Source organism: Prinia subflava, chromosome 8 (assembly GCF_021018805.1).
Source record: "Prinia subflava isolate CZ2003 ecotype Zambia chromosome 8, Cam_Psub_1.2, whole genome shotgun sequence".
Classification (NCBI taxonomy): Eukaryota; Metazoa; Chordata; class Aves; order Passeriformes; family Cisticolidae; genus Prinia; species Prinia subflava.
Window position 1 is genome coordinate 23,363,895 of NC_086254.1, and position 27,758 is coordinate 23,391,652.

The 27,758-nt window shown below is 48.0% G+C and overlaps 1 protein-coding gene across 3 annotated transcripts in view; it reads right to left on the bottom strand.

The window, feature by feature from the left end:
- The window catches only part of ATP9A (ATPase phospholipid transporting 9A (putative)), a 46,631-nt gene extending 18,873 nt beyond the window's left edge, over positions 1 to 27,758 (bottom strand). The window contains exons 1-14 of one of the 3 annotated variants that reach the window (XM_063404183.1): positions 27,565 to 27,758; positions 22,145 to 22,289; positions 21,718 to 21,831; positions 19,919 to 20,027; positions 14,627 to 14,685; positions 13,738 to 13,789; positions 13,122 to 13,216; positions 12,735 to 12,815; positions 12,475 to 12,550; positions 10,376 to 10,452; positions 9,631 to 9,791; positions 8,733 to 8,875; positions 7,648 to 7,760; positions 4,859 to 5,068 (exon numbers count right to left, since the gene is read on the bottom strand). In XM_063404183.1, the coding sequence (XP_063260253.1) occupies positions 4,859 to 5,068; positions 7,648 to 7,760; positions 8,733 to 8,875; positions 9,631 to 9,791; positions 10,376 to 10,452; positions 12,475 to 12,550; positions 12,735 to 12,815; positions 13,122 to 13,216; positions 13,738 to 13,789; positions 14,627 to 14,685; positions 19,919 to 20,027; positions 21,718 to 21,831; positions 22,145 to 22,289; positions 27,565 to 27,632 (1,503 nt within the window). In that variant the 5' untranslated portion in view covers positions 27,633 to 27,758. Of the gene's footprint in view, positions 1 to 4,858; positions 5,072 to 7,647; positions 7,761 to 8,732; positions 8,876 to 9,630; positions 9,792 to 10,375; positions 10,453 to 12,474; positions 12,551 to 12,734; positions 12,816 to 13,121; positions 13,217 to 13,737; positions 13,790 to 14,626; positions 14,686 to 19,918; positions 20,028 to 21,717; positions 21,832 to 22,144; positions 22,290 to 24,225; positions 24,338 to 27,564 lie in introns of those variants that run through there. The other 2 variants (XM_063404182.1, XM_063404184.1) reach the window with 2 other exon arrangements.

A 27,758-nucleotide genomic window follows, 5' to 3' on the forward strand; every position in this document is an offset into this window, starting at 1 on the left:
CAGAGCCATGCCAGAAGACCAAAGCCTTTATTTTGCTTCCCTGGGAATGCCCCAGAGTGCCCAGCTCAGCTGACACATCCATCTCTGCCTGAGCTTGCTGAGATTCAGCTCCAGAAGCTGTCTGGGCAGTAACAGATGGAGCAGCAGCTGACACCAGCCCATCCATCACTGGCCCCCAGAAAGGATCAAGGGACACTTTCCCTAAACAGACATGAAATACTGGAAGTGTTTTACAGTGACATTTTCAAAGGCACAAGAGTGCTGGGCACATGGTTGCTGTCGACTTGAAGGTTAATTATCCCTTCTGCCTTTCAGGTTCTGCCTCTACTGCCTCAAGCGACCACAAATACCTCAGTTAAAAATGAAATTGATTTTGGGAAATCACATACGAGAGAAATAAAATCAGAACCTGTAAGTACTTGCACTGAGTTGAGACTTTATTAATGAATTGATACAATTGGGACTAAGTGAAGAAGGTTTTGTGAATGTACCTCCTTTCCATCCAAAAGCTTAAAAGAGAACCTAAACCAAACTTTTCCTTTCATAAAGCAGCCTTAAATTGTCAGATTAAAAAGAAAAAAGTAATTGAGTTTGCTTTGCCTTGAAAGACCTTTAAGTCAATTTGAATCAATATTTGGCTTAATATTAACAAGTTTGTGCAGGCTTACTCACAAAGATTACGACAAATCAAAGGCTCCTTCAAGCTTATCTTTCTCCAAAGTTTCTTCAAGCCATCCTCAGTGCATTAGAGTGTGCAGTTAGATAATCCTCCTAGCAGCCTGCCAGAGCAGAGCTGGAGCTTGGCTTTCTAATACTCTGGTTAATAAATAATTATTGGGAATTATTCCCAGCACGACACTGAGTGGTGTTCAGTGTGTGCAGCCCTGGCTGCTCCTCTGCCTGTGCTGCTGAGCTCCTGGAGGGGCAAACCTCTGCTCCCAGCCCATCTCCTGTGCACAGACACCTCCTGCTCCCTCCTTCCCTGCCTCCTCTGCTCCCAGCCCATCTCCTGTGCTCAGACACCTCCTGCTCCCTCCTTCCCTGCCTCCTCTGCTCCCAGCCCATCTCCTGTGCTCAGACACCTCCTGCTCCTCCCTGCCAGCAGCCCTGCAGAGCTCTGCACAGCACAGCCTCCTGCAGAGGGACACGGGGTGAGCAGCACGGCAGAGGGGACAACAGGGGACAGCAGCACCCGCGGCACCAGGAGCACGGAGAGCTCTTCTGGCAGGGTCTGGGCACTGGGGTGGGGTGGGACAATGGGATCCCTGGGACGGGACAAGGGGATCCCTGGGATGGGACAGGGGGATCCCTGGGATGGGACAGGGGGATCCCTGGGGTGGGACAAGGGGATCCCTGGGATGGGACAGGGGGATCCCTGGGAGGGGACAAGGGGGATCCCTGGGAGGGGACAGGGGGATCCCTGGGGTGGGACAGGGGGATCCCTGGGATGGGACAATGGGATCCCTGGGAGGGGACAGGGGGATCCCTGGGATGGGACAGCGGGGATCCCTGGGATGGGACAGGGGGATCCCTGGGATGGGACAGAGGGATCTCTGGGATGGGACAAGGGGATCCCTGGGGTGGGACAATGGGATCCCTGGGGTGGGACAATGGGATCCCTGGGGTGGGACAGGGGGATCCCTGGGATGGAGAGCACATCCCAGCTCCACATCAGACAGAACAGGTTTGCTCTGCCCCCTGCAAACACTCAAGGTAACTCAAGGTAACTCAAGGTGCTCTCAGCCACAGCAGAAAGATGAGAAATATTCAAGATGCAAAAGTGTATTTACAATTTAGAGGAAGCAGAATTGAAAGCAGGCTTGAAATCCCTCAAACACCTTAAAGGGAGCCCATGCTCACCGATGAGGGAAATCAGTGAAGCCCCTGCCAGCATTCTGCAGCTCCAGCCAGACCAGGCCTGATACAGATCTGAGCATTTCAAAGCACAGCAGCCCCAGCAGCACAGCACAGCATCCTCCAACTTTGCTCTCTCCGACAATTAAATTACCCAAGCCACCACTGAAGTGGATATCGACTAATAAATTTCATTCTAAAGAGACAAATTGATCCTTCTGTGCCATGAGCTGCTCTGCAGGGTCCCTTTAGGTTGCCTAGGCAGGCAGACAGCAGGCAGAGACCAATTGATCCCACACCCTTTCATGTCCTGGCAGCTGCCGCCGTTGTCAGGGTTAAAGACTGTTTGCCCAGGAATCCCAGGCACTCTTATCTCTGATCAGATTATATCTATTTCATTTCCCCTCTTAGTTACTGTATGGCTACAACTGACAACTGGCTCACACAGCCCCAAGGCTGTAACTGATATCTGAATAAAGATACTTCAAGACTTCTAAATGGCAGCGTGCACAGGAAACAAATTTAGGAAATCCTGCTTTCTGTTACAGGAAATGAATCCTGTGCCAACTGGTAGAAATTACCCTTGCTGTTAAAGTAAAGAGAATACGAGTTTTTGTACTCATTTCATAAACTGACCTTCCCTGCCATGGCAATATTTTATTGATATAGGATTTCAAAGGCTGGCTTTAACAGGAGTCCAAAGCCATTCCCCTACAGGGAATGTTATTTAACAGCATTACTCCCTTCTCAAGGACTCCACTTGTGCAGCTCCTGCATTTTGTACCATCTAGGATGACATACAGAGCACAGCTAAATAATATTTGTACATCTAAGACCTACAGACAAGATTTCCTCAGTGCATATCTGATTTCTGAACCTGCTGTAATTCTCTACTTAAGATATCATAAGAAAGGAAAAAAGAATTTAAACAATAATCTTGGAAGGATTAGTTATCACGCTATAGTAAAACAAATAAACAATATCCCCTGGGTATTTCAGACAAATTGCTGTGTAAATATTTTAAAGACAGAACAGTATAAAGAGTAAAAGTAAAAGAAAAGTCACTGACTTCACTATATGCCACAGTATATACGTAAATAAACAGAAATCTGTGCAAAAATAGCCTGTAAATGCTTTAGGAGAAAAAAACCCCAAAAAACCAACTTAGATGCAGATCACAAAAGTTACCATCTGGAAATCATTCAGAACCCGTTTCAGTGCTTTCTGTACACTGAATTTTCAGGGGAGACCAACACCTTCTAGAGGAGAGGAGCAGGGAAGCAAATCCTGCCCCAGCCCATGGGAGGAGGTTCTGCTGGCACCTCCCTGCAGCCACAGCCACACAGGGGGCACAGCAGAAATGCAGCTTTTGGATAATGCACAGAAGAAAATGAATTTATATAAATATATGTGAGATGAACGAATTGCAATCCTCACACAGCTGGGCCTCCAACAGCGCATCTAATTCCGTGCAAAGCATTTCTCTAACAATGAGGGGAGCCAGCTTCTCCTCTGATGGCAAGGCTGGGAAGGTTAGCAGAGGCCAGGCTGGCTTGTTTGAGGCAATACAAGAACCCCCTGAATGCAGTCGGGAGGGTGATTTGCCCTCACTGTCAGTGGGAGTCCCAGGGGAAGTCTCAAACTTTGCCATCTCTCCAGCACAGAGCAAACGTAATTGTACAAATTAATGGAAAGCAAAATGTGTTACTGCTGTTGCACTAAAAGGTGCATCCAAGAAGCATAAACAATACATGAAACCACATTTTGTTCCTCCTTTGTCACAGAAGGAAACAACGCTATAACTACAGTTCCCCAGCTTGCAGGGGGTGGCAAACAGCACTTAAACTGTAACTCCTGTATTGAACCTGATCCCTCAAAATGCTCAGGAAGTGTCCAGTGAGTCTCTGGAGAGCTCTAAAGCTTCTCCCCACTGTGCCACATGCACAGTCCTGCCCAGCTTTGCTCTCAAACAAACCTGTGCACTTCACTTCCTCCCCAGAATTAACCTGGGCCCTGGCTCTGTCCACCTGCACGTGGGATGTGCCATGGTTACAGTGATTTACAGCTTCTCACTGCTCTGGAAGGTCACACACCTCACAGAGCTGAGCTGTGGGAGCATTCCAGCCCTCTTCCACAAGCTGTCCTCCCCCAGACAAGATAAGATTGCTCATAATTTACCAAACGTGGTCAAAGGGATTCATGGCGTTGAAATGAAAAACACACCCTGGACAAAAGGGGCAGAACAAGAGGCAAAATTCTGGGATGCAGATGCTGACAGAAGAGCCAGGATACCAGTCTGGAGCTTCAGGCAGAGGCAGAACAGCTGAGAGGGCACTTACAGTCTATTCACAGCTTATCAGAGCCATAAATGCATTCAAATATTGCTGGAACCCAGGGCACTGAGAATTTGAGACTTTCTGTGCTGGCAGGCACTGACCCCCAAGAGAACACTGCATTTGACCTGAGGCTGTGGAGAAAGCTCCAAAATTGAGTGACATCACTGGGATTGTGGGTGTGGAGTTTGAATAGAAGTGTATAATATCACAGGGTGGAAAATTTAGAGTTTAAGGGTTTAGAATATAGTAATAGATATAAAGCAAAATGGAGGTTTTAGAGCATAGGCTAAGTCCTTCTTTTTCACTTTCTTCTTCATGGGTCTGGGTGTTATTTTGTAGTTGGATAGAAAAGTCTGCATTGCAGTGGTTGGTTATTGGGTTAAAAGTAAAAACAGTTTAGATGTCATTTCTTAATTGGACAGTCTATCCTTAAAATGCCTAAAATCCTTAAAACGCAGAGAGAGAGATACATCTCCACTTTCAGTTTGTTAGCCAGAAACGCTGCAGCACTCACGGCGTGTGAGACTGCAACACAGATAAGAACTAACAAACATCTCAGTCCGAGCACCAAACACCGCCTCACGCGTTTAACCCCGGCAGAAAGAAGATAAAAACAGCAGAATATCCTCCCCCTCCCTGAACCGGAGCCGAGGGGGGACCCCACTGACCTCGTCGGGGCTGGAGGCCTGGTACACCCTGCACGAGTCCTCGTAGTGGCGCTCGGCCTCGGCCTGGTCGGTGACGCCGTTGGACTCGTAGACGGGGGTGACGTTGTGGCACAGCGCGATGGCCTTGACGGCCTCGTGCACGCGGCTGCTCATGCTGCGCCGCACCTTGGTGGCCAGCGACAGCCCCTTGGCGGCCGGCGGCTCCTGCGCCTGCTGGGACAGGACAGGACAGGACAGGACAGCGCGCTCGTACTGGTGGAGGTTAGAGATGGGTTTTTACAGTTTTGCTCACGTTTCCCTGTTAAGTGTCTGCAGAATCCATTAGGAAAGTCTTCATGGTGAGAAAAAATAGGGGAGTTGTGGGAACCGTAAAAATCCCCTCAGGGGAACCTCCAGGCTTTGCCCTGGACATGTTGACCATAGAGTTTCTCCTGCCTAGACTGAAAGGGAGGACTTCCCTCATGGTGTCTTGCAGAGCTACTGCCAATTTACCTTGGATTGCTCCCCCACTGGCCAGCTGACCCTGCCCACCCCGACTGCTCATCCCTCATCCCCCCATAGGTTTGCTGCCCTGCCTTTGTACCACCCCTGTGCCCTCAGACCATCAGCCACTGACTCCTTTCTTAACCACCGAGCACCACACGGTCCTGTCTTCTGTCCCCGATCCCCTGGGTGTGCTGAAATAAACCCTGTGAACACATAACACATCCCACAGGAGGCCCTTCCTGCCTCTCCTCCGCTGAGCTGTGTGTGCACGGGCTGGAAATGGCTGTTCCTGAGCAGCCTCTGAAGGAGACACTTCCAGCATGCAGCAGCTTTTCTCCATCCTGCCACGATGCCACAGCTTGGGTTCAGTTTGTACACAACGTGCAGGTCTGTGTCCCCAGAAACCAGAGGGGCTCTCCCCACACCTTCACTCGGGCCACCCCTGGGAGCACTCCAGCACAGCTCAGCTCCTGCAGCTCTGTTCCTGAAGGGTCCTAAGGTGACTTTATGATGCTTGGATCCCAAATTATTGTTCTATTTATGTTGGATACTGTTCTGTGCCTCTCTGGTTCTGAGAGCGAAGCAGGGGGAGAGAGAAGTGCAGGGTTTGTTTGCAGGAACTGCACTCACTCCTCTGCATTCCGCTCCTGGACTGGGCTGTCTGCAGCACGGACAGACAGCGGGACAGGGCTCTCCTCTGCTTTTAGCTGGTTTTAACTGGCTGAGGCAGAGAAGTTCCCTGGACTGGTTTTTTTATTCCCTTTTTCTTGGAACTGTTTGAACCTGCTCTGGACTGAAAACCCAGAGGAGCACCAGGAGCTCACACCTGCATCCCACTGGGGCCTCGGCATTTCCCAGTGCCAGAGGGACTGGTGAGAGACTGGGAGAGCTGAGCTACACCCACGACAAGGACTGTCTGAATTTGCCATCTCTTCCGACAGCAAGAGGCTCTATTGTTTCATATCATTCATTTTTTAATGCTTGTGGATACCTTGACTGTTAAATAAGTATGTTTTTCCACGTTTCTCTGAGGAGGTCTTCTCCCAGACCTGCTGGGTGAGGGGGCTGCTTGACTTTGCTATTCTGGAGGGACCCCATTTGGAGGTTTCCTCCCAAATTTGCCCTAAACCAGGACAGCCCAAAAGATTTACCTAAGTTTTGGGACAGTACACCAAGAAAAAGCCCCTTTGCTGCAGATCCCCCAAAGGGTGACACACCAACCTCAAGAGACTCAGAGAAAGCACTTTTTTACTCCACGAAATATCAGTGGTTTGGAAAATTTAGAATCACTTGGGTTTCGTGTGCAAGAGAATATAATTGGTGAAAACATGAAACAGATGACTTGTATGGAGCTAGAAAATCTTAATTACATACATTTATTTTTTAATACTATTTTTAGTGTCAGAATGGGAGTCTTCAGATAATTGCACAATTACTAAATTATCCCAGTTGAAGAAGGGACACACAGTGATCCAGTTTCCTGCTCTGTTAACCTTTAGTGTCAAGAGGACAAAAGTTTCACTTCCAGGTCAAAGGGCCACAACATGGTAAAAATAAAAGCAAAGAATAAGAACTGCAGCTCAAAATGAATCATTGCCAGCAAATGCTTCTCATTATAAGGAATCTCACTTGGCAATTATGAAAGTTTTATGAGACATATCCATTTACCAGGGCAATTCCACATGCTATTTTCCACACTAGTGATTAGGACCTGTAAGATCTGTGAATTTAGTCTCACTGCTCATCAGCACTGCTGCCAAAATCCAACAGCAAAGCCTCGGCTGAAGGGGGCTCAGTCACTGCTCACACCCTGGACTAGTCAGTCACCCAAATGTTCCTGACAAATATCAGACACTTTGGCAAATAATTAACCAGTAGCTAAGCTTTCTCTAGAGATTCAGTATAAAATGAAGGTAAATAAAGCTGAAGTCTGGGGGTTTGTGATTTGGGGTTTTTTTGGCTGTTTTTTTTTAAATACAGTTCTGTCATTTAAGGGTCTCAACACCAAGAGAAGAACCAAATGCTAGGAAGGAGAAAGAAAACAGATAGCTGGCTATCTAAATGAAAGTTATTTTAGACTCAGACCTCAGCAACAGGACAGACACACAGTTCCACTTGCATGTGCTGTGAAACAACCACAGAACATAACGAGCAATCACGACATTATTTATGCATTAGGCATCCCATGACTTTTAACTTTCCCAAAGGCAGCTCCCAAGCAATCCCCACCCCACTAACTCCCCACGAGCCCAGTGATGGGGCAGACTCTGGGAACAGGAGCCAGGGGATGCAGCGAGCTGTACCTGTGTGTAAATGCTGAATATGTGGCTCTGCACCTCATCCATGGAGTCCAGCCCGTAGGCCACCGTGCCCAGGTGGAGCCTCTTGAAAACCATCTCGTTCTGGGTGAGAGTCCCTGGGAAAAGCAGCAGCACGGGCTGGGAACAACACCCAAATTCCCAGCACACCTCCTGTCCTCGAGCACAGACACCTGACCCAGGGCCAGCAGTGAGCTGGGCACTGCCAGCACTGCAGCACTGCCAGCACTGCCAGCACTGCCAGGCTGGCACAACCCAGCACCAGCAGCACTGAGAGCTCATCCCCTGGGACGTGGGGGTGTGTAGATAACAGTGAGAGTCACCCACAGGCAGTGCCAGCAGGAGCTGCCAGCACAGCCAGGCTGGCACAAACCCAGCACCAGCAGCGCTGAGAGCTCATCCCCTGGAAAAGGGGGTGTATAAATAACAGTGAGAGTCACCCACAGGCAGTGCCAGCACCGCCAGCACTGCCAGGCTGGCACAACCCAGCACCAGCAGCACTGAGAGCTCATCCCCTGGGACGTGGGGGTGTGTAAATAACAGTGAGAGTCACCCACAGGCAGGGCCAGCACGAGCTGCCAGCACAGTTCTGGTCCCACTGGAACCAACACAAATCAGAAACTGCTTCAGTGGGACCAGGATTTTATTTCAGACCAAGCTTTTAATTACAGGCCTTCGATTCAAGCTTAGCTTCAAAAGTGTAAGGACCAAAGTGTAAGCAGACAGCTTCTGCCTATATATATAATTATCTTACCCTGGCTTTGAAAACTAGTTCTAAAAAGTTTGATTTTAATTTCATTTTTACCCCCAGCTTTTGTTTTAACAGCATGCTTTAAGTATTCCTTCAAGTAGTATAATATTCCTGTCCTACCTTTCTTACAACACATTCAGAACAACAAAAAAGCAGAACTGTTTTTCAAAAACTGATTAAATCATACTGTCAAAGTGACAGGAAATGCATATTTCTTCCAGTCCAAAGAAATCTCACATTATCCTCTTTCCCTGGCCAAAAACACAACAAAATCCAAACAACACACCATGCCTCAAAGCTGTATTTTCTGCACCAGTACCTGTTTTGTCTGTAAGCAAATAAGAAATCCTCCCCAGCTGCTCAGGGATGGTGCTGGAGCGAACCACGGTGCCAGGGATTTTGGAATCTCTGCGGATCACCCAGCTGTACACAATCTTCCCCATGTCCAGATTCACACGTAAACTGCACGGGAGGAAAGAGAAAAAAAGGAAAATAAGAAGTATCACCAGGTAAACTTTGGAAAAAATCCTGGTGAATTGCCACAGTGCAATGAAAAGACAATGAGGTCCACAGTGAACGTGAGGTGCCAAAGGAGAGTTTCAGGAGTTTATTCAAAGTCAGTGCTCTGGTGGCAAATGGAATCACACTGTGACTCAAGGACACATGATAAAATTACAGTGAGAAGATATGGTTTGAGGGGAAGGTGGACACAGAGTAAGGACAGTGATGGATACCAGAGAGCAGATTAAAAATGGGGCTGAAATCAATCCCAGTCCTGCACCCAAAGTAAGTTACTAATCTACTTACTAATATAGTACAATTTCATATTAAAGTTTCATTGCCCTCTAAATGCATTCCCCTACATTCTGTATAAAACACCCCTTTTCCATTTTTTTTGCTCTGTCCTTACCACAGTAACCAGGTAGTCCAAACACTGAGAGAAGAGAATTTAAATGCCTTTCACAGCCTGAGGCAGTGAATGGGTCAGTAAATTGAACAAATTCAGCACAAACACCAAAGCAATGCTTATGTTTGAACAGTAACTTCATTTCTACTTCTGGCCTTGCTCAGGCAGAAGTAGAAATGAAGTTTCATTTCTACAAACTCAGCTGTGAGATGAGGAGCAGATAAGAGTTCAGGTCCTGTCTGGAAGCAGGAGGAACACACTGAGCAGGCAGCTCAGTTCTGCTGGGAAGCACCAGCAGCTGTCCCCTTACCTGATGGGGATGATGTTTGAGAAGAGCAGCAGGAACCTGATGATCTGCAGGTACCAACGGCCTGCAAAGTGCTGCAGGGCCACCATGACCAGGGACACCACCACCAGCGCCCCAAACAGGATCTTGGTGAGACAGTTCACCTCCAGATCAAAGAGACCAATCTAGAACAGCAGGAGAGACACTTCAGGCACACGGATGAAGTCAGCTCAGTTCCGTTCACAAAGGAACTGAACTGCAATTCCATCCAAAGAGCCATTCCCCACTAGCCAGCTTCTCTTCTTTTAAAACACTACAAACATATTTAAATTTATAATCAATGCTCTTTGCAGCTTATTAAATGAGATTTCCATCCCTTAGAAGCTCAGCAGAGGATGCAGAGGTGTGAGAGGACTCACGCTGCCAAAGCTGTGCAAACATTCCTGCCCCATGGCTTAGCTTTGCTACAACAGAAAAATGCAGCAAAAGAGGCTTTTTTATTCTAACTGGGACTGTCTCGCTATAAACATATAAAACAATGGTTTTGGCAACCTTAAAAAAGTGAGAAGGCACATGTATAACAGGATCAAAAAATCAGGAGAAATAGGTTCTGTTTTGGTAACTATCTTAAATCACAGGCTGGAAAATGTGAATTATTCCTATGAGGCTGTCCCTAGAGTGTGAACATAGAGTATTTGGAAGGATCTTCTTTTAAAAATGATCCATTCTGACCCTTGTTATTTATTACAGACCTGTTTCCTCACCATACCTTACTCCTTGGGTTGGAAGTATTCATCACACTGCGCAGCTCCCTTCCCGTGTAGAGGACAACTCCCACCACAGTACCTGCACACACAGAGGTTTCCCCATAAAAACACTCGTCAGGTGGAAAGGAGTTTGAGCAGGCTGATTTCAGAAACAACCAGGAATTCCAAAAGCTGCTGTCTGCAGCAGAACACCAATGAAAGCACGAACTGGAACAGGAAACATCCTCCCAGGCTCAGGGTTGGACTCAGTGCAGCATCACACGCTCCATCAGCTCGTGGGAGGAGCAGCCAGCTTTGCTCCACCTTCCCTGACCCCCTTTTGATCCACTTCTCTCTCCACACCATAAATAAAAGTTGGTAGGGATGGAGGATTTCTTGGATTCCCACTCTGGTGCTGCCTTCCACCAGGCCTCCACTGTGTGTCAAAATTAAACCATCTCTGGGCTATGATTATTTATTGGTAAGGGCTGATACAATCAGAGCAAATCCAATGGGTTCCAATGCTCAAAGACAGAATTACCTTATTTTAAAGTCTACAATTTACTTGAAGTGTTTATCTAAATACTGTTCCTACCAAGTGACTCACACCAACTCCTACCTTCCTGTGACAGATGGAGCTGCTGGGAGCCCATCAGTGAATTTCAATGCTCTGTCCCACAGTTGCTAAAGAGCTGAGAGCAACAAAGTTCTCAGTTTTCTTCTTGCAGAAACGTAATTCAGTTTAGCACCATAAATTACAGGGTTTCTGTGGATTTTCTCCTTAAGACTTTGCAAAGAGAAGGGAGGAAAAAGCTATCTACCATCAACAGTTTAAAAGCTGCTATTGCCCAGTGTTAGGGGTCTGTAAAAATGGAGAAAACTCTAAAAAAACCCACTACTGCCAATACATTGCTACTTTATACTCTACTATTCCCCTGCTCTCACTAATGATCCAAGTTTTAACAAGCCACAAGCGACTTATTTTTAAATAAGGCTGATTCAAGAGAGGTGGTTTCTAAAAATATGCTGAGAAACATTCCTTTAAAAAAACCACCCCCAAAAACAACAACAAATCCCTGGAGCCAGATGGCAGGTGGTGGTAAGATCATCACAACTCAGATCAGCAGATGGCACAGCTACTCCAGATCCACTGCAAACAGGCAGAGTCAGACCAGCCCTCCTGCAGCAGATGGAGAAAGACACATTGCTCTGCTCCATCTTACAGGGGCTGCCCCAGTGAGGTGGCTCCACAACCCCACTGCTTCCACTCACAGAGAAGAAAAGTAATACCCACATTTTCTCCTAACAGAAATAACCTACAACATGCTATTTGTGATTGCCACAGGAGAAACAAAACTGAGTATTGTATTGATAAGTCAGTCCAAATGAGAGGAAGCACCTGCCAGGACTAGAAAAGGCTTGCAGGCACACTGATCTGTAAAAAAGGAGTGTTTCTAGTTGGTTTATGGCCATTTCAAACAGACTGAGTTGCATAAACCCTTTGAAATTATATTTGCAAATGCACTGTCAAGTCTCTCCATTTGACAAGTTTAATTCCAGAACTGGACTCCAGAATTCCACTCTCCTCCAGCCACTGCCCACCAAACTCAGCAAACACACTGGGCAGGAGAGGAACAAGGCTTTTACTTTGACAAGCCCCTGCAAGGGGGCATTGATTCATCTCAGACCTCGGGAGTTTATCGTACATATGAGTCAGAACCTGTCAAAGACTTGATTTTTTTCCTTTTTTTAAGAGTATATAGGACAAACTCAATGGAAGCACTTACCTGGAAATCTTTGATCTCAGCTTCTGTTCCCAGAACCCATCTGACACCATTTCTGTTACAGATTAGGATGTCAATGTGCAGAGCAATTAAGTGCTATTCTGGTCCTGGATGCTAAAGAAGGGCCCCAAAGGCCACTCCACTTCTTTCTCATCTCGGAATGTCCAAGAGGCAATTAGATGTCAGCTCAGCTCCCCAGAGGTGTGAGGACAAGGGGGGAACCTCATTCCAACTGCTAATTTCTCCAACTGACAGAATTATTATTCCATCACAGAAATACCTTTAAAAATTGTTAACATATTCCCTTAAAAACAATTTTATATGGGTCTCCACCTTACCCGATGCAATCACTGTGCTGGCCCACAGGGTGTTTTCTATGCTTAAACTTTCATTTACTGGAGGGTCACCGTCCTCCTACAATGGGAAAAAGAGAAAAATAAACTTGTAAAGCAAAAGAGCAGAGGATGGGAAGAGTCCCACAGAGGTGTTTGGAGAGGGATGCTGGGCGAGCTGGCAGAGGGATTTCTGACAGGATGGAGGATTTTCACAAACCCTGGTGAATCTCTGGCTGATTTCAAGCCCGTGCCAGCAGACTCACCCTGGTGAAGGTGCCCACGAAGTTGTGGATGTCAATGTTGGGTTCCTCTGCGTAGACGTAGGAGCGGATTTGCAGCAGGTCCTATCAAACAGACACAACTTTCAGTCCCACCAGGTCCTATCAGTCACCCACAGCTGAATAATGCACAAAACTTTCACCACAACACCTCAGGAGCTACTCAGCATGGTTTAAATTTACTTCTCTTGGTGCCTGCTGCAGCCCGGCTGGGGCAGCAGCACCGAGGGGATCTCCTGAGAGACTCGTGCACTCTCCAGGAGTGTGTGCCCCAGGGAAGGAGCTGCAGCCTGGCAGCAGCCCTGCAGCACCCACACGGCTCAGGTGGGGTTTGCCCAGGTTCCCCAGCCCGGGGGTGCAGCAGGAGCTTACGGAGGCCGTGGGCAGGCGCTGGGTGCAGGTGACCGGCAGCCGCAGCTTCCAGTCCGTCTCCCCGTCCAGCTGGTCCGTGCGGAGGAAGCAGGACCCTGGGGGGGCAACAGCAGTCAGGGACCCCCAGCTCTGTCCCAGGAACACCCACAGATCCTCACCCTCTCAGACAGTCACAGCCTTCTCCCCTGGGGACAGTGTCTGACTCCCGTTTGTTAATAATGGACAATGTTCCTGCATTCCTTTCCCTCACCAGGCCAGAATTCTCTGTGCTGTACTTTTTGAGACACTTGAAATGTTCCCGTTAATCTGTTTTCTAATCCTTCTGATCAAATATTTCCTTATCCCACACTTAACAAAACAGGCCTGAACAGTAAGTAAATATATCTAAAATGCAACCAGACTCATCTACCCTGGATTCAACCCCGACATTCTTTGATAAGCAAACAAAACTAGAGTATAACATCTTGAGAAGTGGTGGTCCATAAAACCACTCCAGTTCCCTCTCTCTCTAAAATTTCACTATTATCTATTTCTTTCCCATTTCCAAAAGATAATTTTCTCCAAACAACCAGTGAAAGGTTAATGGCTATTTTGACAATTGGTTCCAGATGTTTACCATTCTTCTCCGACGTCCTCAGGAAGATCATGTCAGCAGGGACCCTCTGGTTCTGGGGGGAGAAGAAAGGCCATTATTGTGCAGCCAGCCCTGCACGCGTGTGCAGCGCCTTCCCCAGAGCAGCAGAGGCACAGAGAGGATTCCTTTGTCAGCCTGGGGCTCGGCACTCAGTTTGCTTTGAATCCTGAACTCGCTTCCCTGCAGAATTCCAAGCGCGGGATAATAACTGGTGCCAGCTCCCACTGACCAGACCCAAGGGTTAGGTTTACAAAAGGGCTGGAGAGTAATTCTAGAAGTATGAAGAAATCTTAAACTAATGCTGGTTTCCTTTCAAGGAGTCCCACGATAGCAGCAAGGTTCTATCTGGAATCTTCTCTTTTTGTACTGAGAATTTTCATGCTAATGGTTTTAGAGGTCACAGCTGCTTGCACAGAGTGGGTGGGAAAAACATAAAATCAGTGGATTAAAAAAACCACATTAAAAGTTGTACAAAGAGGGAAATCTACCTGAATATACCATACCTACAAATGGATCACCAAAACTGCAATGTTATACCCAAAGGAACACCTGGATGCTGCGTTTGTTCCAGGTATTTAACCTGTGTCCAACAGTCACTGAAAGAATAGGGAAGCTCTTTATCTTGCTATAGTTTAAGTAAAAACTCAGGTTATAGGTGCATGCCTACAGATTTGCCCTCATTTGTAAAGACAATGATGTTCTTGGTGAGGTGGGAGAACCCTGTAAAGTGATTAAATATTTTAACTTGTGTTCAACACCTGATATTCTAAGCCTATTGTAAAGTGAGTGGGGATCCAAAAGATCTCATTTTCTACGGTCTTGCAAAAATAAAAAAGTACTTTGCACAGGAAAGATGCAGATAAAGACAAACCTTTTCCACAATGATGAGGTCACCCACTTGTATGTTCGAGCTCTTCACCTTGACAGTCCCTGCAGAGGAAAGGTGTCAGTGTTAGAGCAGGGCAGGCTTTGGGCTGCTGTGTGCTGCCCCTCCCTTCCCTCCCTTCCACTGCACTGTGGGGACAAAAATGGGAAATGTTCCCACCACAGGAGCTGGGAAACGCTGCCCCATAGAGACTTGCTGAGCCCACTGCTCCCACCAAGGGGTGGGGGTCCCAAAAAGGGCTGAAAGCCCCTCAGTGACAGCTGCAGACAGCCCTGGAGGCAGAAAGCCCCAGCCAGTCCCCAGTCATAACTCTGGAACAGCTCCTTAAACTGCTTTTTGCACTGCTGAACTCATGAGTTCAAAAACACTTTCAGCATCAGGCAGATGACCAGAAAGTTCCAGCAGGGAACCATCAAACCCAACTCCTTTTCCTCAGGTGCCTGAAAATGTAAAGCTCGAGTCTGCAGCCAAGGCCTGGAGGCTGAAAGTGCAGCGGGTCCATCCAAAATCCAGGCTCATTTCCTCCCCTGCTGCAGCTCCAGGCTCTGGCTCAGCTCTGCCACCCCTCCTCTGCCTCTTGCAGGACCAGCCAAACAAGCAGAGAACAGGTCCTACAGAAATCACGTAAATGTTTATTCCTGTGCAGCTGTCAAACATTTCCCAGTTGCTTTAAAACAGGGGATTAATTTAACAATTGGCTAGTAATTTCAAATCATTAGCCAGCTCTAGATTTGGCTTCTCAGACTAACTAGTGATTTATAATCAGTTAATTTGAACCCTGCCTCTCTGTGTCTGTTATATTTCAACAAAAGCCTCTTTAATCTGCTGTGATTTGAGTGGAAGTGGGGGAGGCACGTGGAGCTGGCCCTGGCACGGACAACACTCCTACTGTACCTCAAAATTCAGGGGCTAACTGGCCAGATAGCAGCTCAGGGGGAAAGCAGGAGGGGGAAGGGAGGGGGAACAGAAATTAGCACAAAGCACAAAGGTCACCGGGATTTTACTACTGGCAGTCCCTTCATTAGCATCCTTCTCAGGATATGCTTCAGTGTTTCTGCTCCAAATTAACAATGAAAGCCATTCTGGGCTGGGGGCAGCCTGCTGCTTTGGTGACACACTGTGTGCTTAACAACATGCTTCATCACTGCTGCTAATAAATGCAGACTTCTTTGCATGCTGTAATTATTCCTACAAATTATAAGCAGTCATGGCCCATTTCACAAATATCTCATAGGTCTTTCATGGGTTCTGGAGTTTGCCTTGTGAGGGGGTTTTTTTGTTAAAAAAAAAAAAAAAAAAAAAAAAAAAAGGAAAAAAAAAAAAGGTAAACAAAATGAATGCTGGGCTAAAGACATCTCTGCCGGGGCAGGAAGCAAACCGGGGATTAAGAGTCCATTACGCTGGGGCTTGAAAAGAAAAGCTGCACTCCAAGAGGATCAAAAAAAGCATCCCTGGCAGTCTTCTGTATGGGCTATACAAAGTTAGGTACTATGACACTAAAAGGGTCTGACAGATAACATCTCTTCCTCCCCTTTTAATACGGTTATTCACGAAACAACAAAAAGTGCTTTTGAATATTCCCCTGTGCAAAGGAAGGGGGGGAGAAAAGCCCGTGTGCTCTCCCCACAGAGGCACAGCCATTCCTGACCCAAAGTGCACAAACCTGTGGATTTGTTTAACTATATTTTCTGTGTTCTCTTAAAGATCACAAGGATTTATCTGGTGACTGTCAGTAGAAGCAGCGCTACCTGCAGGGTTCAAGCAAATTTACTTCTGTGAGCTTTTCCTTAATGAGATAAAAATCACTCTGTAAAAGAAAAATTAATGCCTGGACAAAGCTGTAAGGTGATGATTTCCTATCATTACGCACATAAAAGGCTTTTGGGATCATTATTCTGCAAGCAGCATCATCTGCTTCAAAATTTTTCCAATGTGAGAAAACCCAAAGCAGCTGGAGCAGATTTGTCTTGTTCACCAACCCTGCCAGCCTCAGCTGAGGGTGGAACAAAGAGGGACCTTTCTAAGCAGCACAGGTTTTGATAAGTGCTGGATAAATGAGATGCCCTTTCAGGTGGCCAGCTCTGCGTCCCTGGCCCCGTGGGTGACATCCCTGCAGTGTGCACCACGTCCTGCCCAGGCCAGCACCAGATGTTCCCTTTGACTCACGACTCCCATAAAGCAACTCACTCGAATTCGCTTTATTTTGATCTTGGGAATTCTGTAATTCCCTTTTCTTTCTGTGGGGAAGCTGCCACCTAAACATCAGATGTTTTCTCATGCATGTTTAAAACCAGCTAGTGGCACAACTGTTCCACTTCCCAGTATTGCTCTGCTGTTTTTGTAATTTTTGTAATTTTTTAAAGTACTTATGTAATGATAAACCCCTGTTTTTCTAAGTGTGACTAGAAATGTTTCCTCTAAAGACACACAGGTTTATTTGGCATTTATATCACTTTCAGTTTGTACTTCCTTAAGTTAATCAGAAGAGAAGTTGGTGTTTATCACTTTTTAAAAGGAACTAGTCTTGATCTCTCATTTCAAAAAATCTGTTGTTAAAATTTGTCCGGCATTTGTTTCATTCTCTGCTGTATCCTGATTTATCTTTTTTAAAGACAAGAAAGTAAACATAATCAAATGCAAACAGTTTGCTCCAGTTTAAGCTATGGTCTTTCAAATTATCACCAAATCTGCAGCATAATGGATGTAGCAGAAAGCAGATCATCTCAAATAATAAATATATTAGCCAGAAAAGGTGTCCTTTTCTGCCCTGTATGCATTTAAGTCAAAATTTCACAAGAGATCTGCAAAGCTGCACTGAAGTACGGAGAATTTAATTCCAAACACTTAATTTGGAATTAAAGATGAAGCCAGAGGTTTACTAAAAGACGTAAAATGCATCTAAAAAATAAAAAGAGAAGGGGAGGTGGGTTTGTTTGATGGGCTACACCAAACTTGTGCCTTTTGTAGCCTTATGCTGTGGAGCAGGACTCGCAGAGTTTGGGAAAATATTGGTTTTTTATGGCTGGTAAATGCCAATGATCTGTATCTTAAGTAGCACCCCTCAGTAGGAGGTCCCTTCCCACTTTTCTGAGGAGTTTCTCTCTATTATGCAGTGTTACCCAGGGAGGGGGGCTGCAGCAGAAGAAAAACAAGGCAGGAATTTGCAAGCACAGTTCGAGCTTTCCATCAAACAGCTCAGAACACAGACCCCTGAACACAGGGAGGCTTGTGGCTTCATGAATAGGGGATTGAAATTTGATTATTTTTTATAACAATCCAAACAACTCCCCTTTAAATGCAGAGCTTTCCACTAAATAAAATCCTTTCCAGAAGTCTGCTGGTTTCATCATTTTGGAACATAAATGGATTGTCTGGGTAAAAAGATAAAAAAGGTTTAGGGTGGAGGTTTTTTTGTCATTAGGTCTCAGCACAGGGCTGTGCCCAAACCCTGCAGCATGACCTGTGCAGCCAAAAAAGAAACAGCCTGTAAATAGCACAAGTCCTACTGACAGCTACACTGAAAATTAATTCTTCAGGTCAGCTGTTCCAAATTTATTTTGGTATTTGCTGCTTCTACTTCTGAGCTGGTGACACTCTCTGTTAAAAACCCAGCTCCTTCCTCTGACTGGAAAAGGGGTGAGATAAATCCAAACTTCCATCCCCAGCCTCGCCAGGCCTTTTTCTGCTCTCAGGTAATTCCCAGAGGTGCTGAAGTTTTAATCAGTGAAAAAGGAGATGATCAGCTCTCCCAAAAAAATTCAGTACTGAGATTCAGTGAGGGACAGAAAATTACTTTTCTCCCCAAACCACGTGACAATCATAAATAATTCCCTACCTTTTTTTTCTACTCTGAACTATACTACTGAGCCTCATTCCTGTTTCTGCACAAAATTCATGTTAAATACAGTGGCTTGAGATTTCCAGCTAGTGCCCAGCTGCCAATCGTCCTCGGTTTCTTTCACAAAATTAGAAAAGTTAAAGGACTGGGGGGAGGGAAATCATTCATGGGAAACGTAATAGCAATATGAAAAGAACTAAAGGAGAGGTCAGGCCCCTTATAGATCACTGAATAGAATCCAGAAGGCAACTCTTTTATATCTTTAAATAGATGTAGTACACCCCTCTTAGATGAGGCTTTTGTTGGTTGCCAAGCATTTTAAGTGTTGTAGTAAGAACATGTTATTAAAAGGGGATTTAATATTCAGAAACTCAAACTCCCCAGTTTGGAGTTGCCTCATAACTCCTGGCATGTGAAATATATCCAGCCTTAAGCAATTACATTTGAAAAGCAGCTTTATTCCTATAAATGCAGCATATTTTTACTACACCTACACCGCTGCATCTTAATTCAGGGGTATAAACTTTTATAACTAAGAAATTGGAAATAGAAAAGAACCAAAACTTGCTGAAATTCAGCTCATTCCCATTTTAAAACAAAGCCCTGGCCTCACCACCTTTGTCATGGTATTAGCAGTAGCTCCATAGTGAGGCAGCACTGGATTGCTCAAATGAGAATTTCAGTGTCTTTGTTGGGTCCAGCACAGCTGGAAACAATGGCCAGAGCAGGGTCAGGCTCAGCTGAGCCCAGCCTGGGCTCGCTCCCAGCCCAGCCTGGGCTCACTCCCAGCCCAGCCTGGGCTCACTCCCAGCCCAGCCTGGGCTCACTCCCAGCCCAGCCTGGGCTCACTCCCAGCCCAGCCCGGGCTCGCTCCCAGCCCAGCCCGGGCTCGCTCCCAGCCCAGCCTGGGCTCACTCCCAGCCCAGCCCAGGCTCGCTCCCAGCCCAGGCTGCACAGGAGCCTCCAGGGGATGGGCACAGAAAAGGCAGGAGCTGATCCTGCCGGTCCTGAGGAACTCCATCACCTGCTGCTGACAAACACACACCTTTTTTAGGGTCTTGTTGGGCTCTTTAGGGTGGGCAGGCCCTGGCACAGGGTGCCCAGAGCAGCTGTGGCTGTCCCTGGATCCGTGGCAGTGCCCCAGGCCAGGCTGGATGGGAATTGGAGCAGCCTGGGGCAGTGGGAGGTGTCCCTGCCATGGCTGGGGTGGCTCTGGGTGATCTTTAGGGTCCCTTCCCACCCAGAGCATTCCACAAACACCTCAGCAAAGCCCAACCTCCCCCAGAGCCCGGTGAGGAGCACCAGGAGCAGCCACCCAGAGCCCAGGCTGGGCAGCAGCAGCAGCGTGGCCACCAAGCCACGTTCCTGCGAGCCCAGAGCCCCCTCCCAGCCCGAGCTGTGGCTGCCAGCAGGGCCGGGGCTGGAGCCACGGGGCCGACCTCTGGCTGTGAGCTTGCTGTAGATCTGCGAGTTCACTTCCTTGTCCCGCATGTAGCATCGGATCTCCTCGGCCGCCTCGCGGATCACGGTGACAGCCAGCACAAACCCCTGCCAGCAGCACGGGGGGAAACAGCAGGGAGGAAAAGGTCAGCGAACAAATCACATCTGCCTCCAATAACAGCAAGATTCATCAGTGCCAGCGCCAACAGGCTGCATTTCCTCAGCCCATCTGATCCCCCCGGTACAGGGAGATGTGCTGCTGTGCAAAGCCCAGCACCAAACACACACCAGCTGCTGAAACACAGGCTTGCTGCTTAGGAAACTTTCCAGTTTTACCACAATGCTCTCCCCAAGAACATCTTTGTAAAGTCTATCCCCAAGAACATCTTTGTAGAGGCTCTCCCCAAGCACATCTTTGTAAAGGCTCTCCCCAAGCACATCTTTGTAAAGTCTCCCTGAAGAATGTAAGTACCATATCTCATTTCACCTCACAGCTGAGTAACCAAGCCTGAGAAGCCCAGGGTGAGGCAGGATCCCCCAAATCTCAGTGCTGACCACCTCAGAGCCCCTGGAGTCAGCACAACTCATCCGGGAGATTTCTTTGTGTAGAAATTTATACAGAAATCTGTATAACCCCCTTTTTACACTCTCAGGTAAACAGAGAATGCACGTGCCTTCCTGTGTATGTACACAGACACTCCACCTACACAAATAACACTCCGAAGATATTTGTGTGCACTGCTCATGCTGTAATTACAGGTTTGCCTGATTAGGGCTTCAGTCCTACTCCTCTGTGCATAGGAGCAGTCATTTCATTTCCTCTTGCCATGAGGAAATGCCCACATCACACCCTTCACTAAATAAAAAATAATTTATTAATGCAAACCAATTCTTTATGGGCTCGCTATCACAGAGTCATGTTTCTACCAGAGGTTATTAGCTCAGACTCTGAGCAGTTTAAGCACTCCTCATGCATCCCAGAAAATGAATTTTTTACAACTTGTGTTGCAAGTTGCAACCAGGTACTGATTGTCTCTGTCAATTAGGAGCTTTAAGAAGGGAGCAAGGTGATGTTAGAAACTGCAGGTTCCTGATACATACTTACATCTAAATGTGTGATCTAATTAATTATTTAGTAATGAAATGCATTCATTCATTTACCTAGAAATTCCTACCTGCTTTCCAAAATAAAACTAAGAAGCATCAGCTATTTTCAGCTTAGGTTTCAGCTGTTGGAAGACCCTTCAAATAATCACCCCAAAATATTCCCACATGTTCCAACTGACTGTGTCATCTCATGTGTCATTCCAGCCCCAACACTCCTATTAGCAGCACTAATGAACAAGGAATTTTCTTATCCTGCCTTCTGGCAGTGAGTTCTAATTGCTCACCTGGCACAGACAAGTCACAACTGCCTGTATGACAGAGACAGAGATCCTCTGTGGTCATGTACACTGAATTTATTTAATTTACAGGACAGAATCCTACGAAACCAGCAGCAGATTCTCATAGCAAATGCAATCCAGCATTTGAGAGAGAGTTCCTGGAGATCCAGGCTTTAAAACAAATTGAATTTTAACAGCAGTGTCCCAAAGCTGCCCCTTCATCTCCTTCTGGCTTTTACCAGGGATCTCCCTGCACTGAAAGTCTAAACCCTACCACATGCACAGCACAGGCCTCAGGAAGCAAGCTAAAAATAAGATTTAAGGTGCAAACTTACACCCCACAGAAAAGGCAGCACAAGAAATTTTGTCAAACACCAAAACTTTCTTGGATAAATAAACCTTGATTGACCTACCAGAGGAACCCAGTACGTGTAAAGTGCACCAAGCCTCATCTCAACCACGAACTGAGAGCACGCCAAGAGCAAGAAATAAAGGTTGAAGAAGTATTTGAACTGGTTAAACAACACCTAAAAAAAAAAAAAGCAGACACAAAAAGGAGGGAGGATGTTATGCATGTTGAACTAACCACCAGAAACATTTCTGCATGCTCTCCCAGTGACTAAATGCTGACTTGAGGTGGTTTGAGAGCAGCCCTGGACACTCAGGACAGTTCTGTGTCTGGTTTGCTGCTGCCCTGAGGCAGTCCTGGCGTGACCTCCACCAAACACAGCCCCATCATTTTCTCCAGCTCCACATTCTGCACTTATCTACGGCAAAACCACTGAAAAACGGGGAAAGCTTCAGGGTGGGACCATGGAAAGCAACTCTGCTCGTGCTCACCCCAGGGAGGAAGGTGAAGAAGTTGTACTTCTGGTTGTTGATGACATTGCGAGGGTACCTCTGCTCCCTCTTCTCCGGGTGGCCGAGCCAGACTGAGCGAGGCCTCGGGTCCCTCCTCCCACAGCATCTCAAGCACTCGCAGCACCTGCAGAAGGACCACCAATTAATTAATTAATGAGTTTATTCCCATCACACTCCTCTGGGTCACACAGCAGCAGCTCCAGGCTGGCAGTGCCCCTGGAACTCTCTGCTCACACCGATGTCACCGCAGATCCTGCCCTGCCCCACCTCACACATCCTCACTCCCGAGGCCGGGTCCTTCAGGGAAGGTGCCAAGATGTACCAGGCACCCCTCCTGCACCTCCCTGCTCAAAATCACCCCCCAGGCCCCCAGAGGGCATTGTCCTGTTGTCACTGCTGCCTTCTGAAATCCAATTCCTCCCAATGCCCTTGTGCTGTTAAGGACAGACCTACTGAATTTCACTGACATTGGGAGAGCCAGCATCAGCCAGGCTGATCACCACAGGCTTCAGAGCTCTTACAAAACACCCCTCCAGAATGGACCACAAAGATTTGTTCTTGAATCGAGCATTCTGCCCCAAAAGTTCAGCCCAATGCACAGCTGACAAAGCAGTGACTGCTGAAGGAAGTCCCTGCCTTGCCAGAGGATAGATGCACTGCACTGAGCAGAGTTCATGTATATGTATAAAAACCACACTGAAAGGCAGTTGGTTACCAAGAGCAGACAAAAAGCAAAATTGGTGTTAAACACTCAAATTCAGCAGCTCTACTACAGAAGTGTATTTTATGAGCTGGATACCTTTTAATTGCAGTTTGCTTTTGTGTTTGCAGGTGAAGACCTACAACAAATAGCCACTTACATCACAAATATACTTGAACAGAAGGTAACAGAAATGGTGGTATTTGGATTCCAACAGAATATAGATATGCTCCACAGGAAAAAAAAAAAATATATATATATATAAAAAGTGGTTTTCCTTCTTTCACAAAGGAGAAAAGGCTCCAAAACCAAGTCTTACCCAAGGGAGCAAGTCTGGTGTCCACACCCCCTATTTCATCACAGTGTGCTTTCCAGTTTGGAAAAATCAGCCAGCCCTTGCCATCAGACATCTGAAACCATTTACCTTTGTTTATTTTTTAGGCTGGGCCTCTTACAGGGATTGTACTCCACAGCAGAAATACCCCACACCTATACCATAATATTTACAATAATAGGGTGACCCCTTGTCGCATTTCCACCACAAACACACTTGTTGCTGTAATTTACCAATGCTGGGCCATGACGGGGTTTGAGAAATAACCTAAAAATCATGCAGCTCCAAGAATAAGCAAGAAAAGGCATGGGAGAATCTGCTGAGTAAAAATAACAGGTTTGTGAAATCCCTGCCTGGCTGGAGTCAGTTTTTGCAGCCTCCTGAATTACAGGGAAAGCAAACTGAAAACCTAATTGGACAAACAAAGGGAAAACTTCCTGCCTAGCAAGTTCTGAAGGCAAATATCAGGATATAAAGGAGTGCTGATGCCCAAGTGAAGAACACCCAGCACTTCTGCTGGGAGTCTCCTACACAGCCTTACAGCACGAGGTTTCTGTAAAGTATTTAATTAAATGAATAATAAAACATTTTCCATCATGAAATCTAAAGACTGCAGGCAGGAAAGGGAAAGATTGTCTAGAAAAACAGCTGAGAGTTTACAGTGCTGCTGAGAAACGCTGATAAAATTAATGTGCACTTTCCAAGAATAGGAATCACAAAGCTACAGAAATGTAAACAGTTTTCTATAAAAGTTTCGGAGCACATTCCTAAAAACTCCTCCATTTTGCAACTGAAGAAGAATCTGGCAACAACCCCTGAAGCACAGAAAACCAGCAGGTGAGGGTAAATAATGGACTTTAAAAATTATCACCTTAGAGAAAGACCATGAAAAATATATGAAGACAGCTTATACAGCACTGTGCAATTCACATTTTAAATCATAGCCTGGCAAAAATAACAACAGGAAACAAACTCACAAAGAGAGTCACAGCCACCAAAGAGAATCTCTGTGGATGCAAACCTTACCTGAAACTCAGCCCTGCCAGTGGTGCTGCCCTTCATCTGCAGAGGGACCCAAATGGAAGGAGGAACTGAGGAACAGCTCTGCTCTGCACCTCACCTGGGACTGTATTTGCTTACAAAAACTCGTTCCCAGTGCTGATGTAAGGCACTAACACAGCAGACTGACTGCCATCTGCCAGGTGAACAGCCACGAGCAAGAAGCAGGTTGCATTTTTAAATGCAGTGTGTTTGACAGGGAAGTATTTGAAGATCAAATGAAAAATAATTCCATGTAAAACAAGCCCAATAGGAAAGGAGTGCCACGTTTGTGCAGTACTGAGGTAGCGTTTGTCCAATTAGGGCTGAAGTTCATTGACAGATTTAGTCACTTCTAAACCAAGCCCATTTCTCAGATTTTGTTCCTCATGGGCTGTGCCTGGCACCTTTAATACACAAACCAACCCCCCACGTGACATTGTCCCAAAAGCAGGGACACATTTTCCATGTAAAGAGAACCAGAGCCAAGCACGACCACCTCGCCCTTTTTATGCACCTGCACATGAGACACTGCACTGAAACATTCTGGAACGTTCCCGTGCAGCTGGGATGGCTCTGGAAGGAGCCAGGAGAGCTGCAATTCCTGCAGCCTGTGGGAAGGGAGCCCAGCCCCAGCCCTGCCAAGGCACACCCACACTGGCACAGCGAGGGCAGGAGCTGCCGTCCCTCTCTGCTGGCTCTGGAATGGAGTTTGCCATTTCAAACAGAACCACAGCACACAGGAGCACAATGGCACGGCCTCATCCAGTGCTCCTGGAAAGCTCCTCCTTCCCTGCCTCCTTCCCTCTCCTTCCCCTGCAGCTCTGCATGCAGGCCTCTCCCCCGGCAGCAGCAGCAGCAGCAGCAGCAGCAGCAGCAGCAGCAGCAGCACTGCAGTTTGCTGCTTTACCAGGAGCCCTGCAGGACTGAGGACTGGCACCACGAGCTGTTTAGGGGAAACCTGTGCCATGTGCTGAGCGGGGCACCCGGGGCTCCCCAGGAACCTGCAGCTCCTCCCCAGCAGATGTGGGGCTCAGGCTCAGCCCCAAGGCAGGGCTGCTGCAGCCCCTGCCACCCGTCCCTCCTGGCTGGCACGGAGCTTCGGAGGGCTGCAAAGCCTTGGATTCGAGGCACACAGCACGGGAATTGAGGGCTCAGCCTTTGATGGCAGCGAGCAGAGCCACGCTGAGGCTGTGCCCAGAACAGATCCCTGCTTCTCCCACCCGGCTCACCACGCACGGGGCTTCTCCCCGGCACACCTGAGCTGTGTGAGCCATCGCTCATCCCGCAGGGCTACTGAGCCAGCTCCTCCCTGCCTTCCCCCAAAGCACCCAGAGCCCCAGGGAAAGGAAAGCCTTGCAGGATGGCACCTGCCCTACGGGTGAACGAGGCATTTCTCACTTTATTTTAACAGAAACAAAGATTTCTACAGAGTCATTCATGACCAGAAATCTGCTCCCCAGTCCCGAAGACCACACCAACAAAAACCTGTCTGAAAACTCACCCCCACTGGTGGGGGAACCCCCACAGCAGAAACCAGTTGGGGCTGTGGTAAAGTGAAGCCCATCAAGACTTGCTTATCCTGGGTTTTATATTGCTTTCATATGCATCGAGGGACATAAACTGGATGGCTTTTGTTTGGGTTTTTCCTCAGAGGGAACAGAAGAAAGGAGGCCTTGCTTATGGTTTAGGATTCCCAGGACTCTATTCTGGCTGTGACACCAGGGACCCCTCGACGTGCTGGATGATTTCTTCCATGGTTTATAGCACTGGTTTGGATTGGCTTGACTTCAGTGCTTTGCTATCCATCACTTGATCAAACACCGAGAGATCACATCACTAAAACAAGGGTTCCTCATCTATGACAAACCCCACCCCCAAACAATTACTGCACCACACAGAAACCCCAAATCCAATTTATTTCAGCTGCCATTGAGTACAAACCCTAGGCAAGCTTCCTTATGGATTTTTTTTGCTGCCACTGGAAAGCCTCTCTGTGGCTGCTAATCAGACAGAATCCACAGGCAATGAACCATGGCTTGGGTTAGCTGAGGGCAGCACTAACCACACTGAACACCCAAAAGGCTCTTGCTGGAGAGATTAGAGAACTCCAGGAGAAGAAACCATTGGAGCAGCTGTGAGAAACCTCCCAGGCCTTCACCTCTCCCTGCTCCCTTCAATCACAGCACGAGTGCACGGCTGTGGTGGCTGCAGCCTGTGGCACCTGCTCAGCGGTGCATGTGACACGGGCAGGAGTGGCAGGGGACCACACACACCCCCTGCCCCAGCCGTGCCCGAACAGCGCTGACAGGAGAGGATAAATCTGATGCTGAACAAACTAAGTACGACAATGTCAGTCACGGGACTCTGAACCCAAACCACCAGGGATAAACAAATAAACAAGGCAAACGTGTGTATTTCCCCTTGTCCTAACCCTGAGGATTTCCTTCAATATTTTGGTTTATTTTGCTAACATCACTCGCTGTATTTAAAAACCCCAATTTCTCCAGGGACAAACGAAATGCTGTGATAATTGAGAGCCAGGTGACTTGGACACCACGTACACCCTGCTGTGTGCAAACCAACCTGTCTGCACAGCGGTGCAATTTCATCATGGAGCAGTACAGGAAAACCATTTTTCTCACTCAACTTCCCGCACGGGAATACCGATACGAACACATCCCTCCGTCTCCTTTAGGGACGCACCGCACACCGGGGCCATGGCAACGCGGCCCGCACGGATATTGTATATATAGATATTGTATATATAGATATTGTATTGCTGCGCTGCTACAGTAAACGGAGCCAGGCCTTTGTTACACGCACCATCCGTGCTGCTGCGCTCCTCCCCTGCCACGGCCGGGGACGGATCCTCCAGTCCGGTCCTTGCGCCACAGCGGGCACGGATGATGACAAGCAGGAGCCGGGCCGGGCGGGTGCGGCCCCGGCGACACGGCGGCGGTGACACGGCTCCGGTGACACGGCGGCGGTGACACGGCCCCCGCCCGGCCCGGCCCCTCCGTGTCCGCGGCTCGGGCGCTGAAGGCCGGGCCGGGCCGAGCCGCTCCCCGCCGGGGCTGTCCCCGCTCCCGCAGCCCGCCCGGATCCTGCCCTGCGCCGGGCGTGCCTCGGCAATGGCGTCAGGAGCAACCTGTCAGCGCCCGCCTGCCTGCCTCCCCCTCATCATCCTCATCCTCATCCTCCTCATCCTTCTCCTCCTCCCCGTGCCCGGGCTCGGGCCGCGGCCGCGGCCGCCCCCGCCCCGCGCATCCCCGCGCGGCCCCGCCGCCGCCCCGGGGGTCGCGCCGCCCCCGCCGCCGCCCTCACCCGCCGCGGTGCTTGCTGTCCATGCGCTTCTTCTGCCGCACCGGCTGCAGCGGGATGTTGTCGGTCATGGCCGCGGCTGCGGGGCGGAGCGGAGCGGGGGATGCGCTGCCGGCAGCGCCCAGCCCGGCCGCCGCCGTCTGGCGGCACCGCCGAGGGGCCGGCCCGGCGCCGCCGCTGCCAGCACGCAGGTGCCG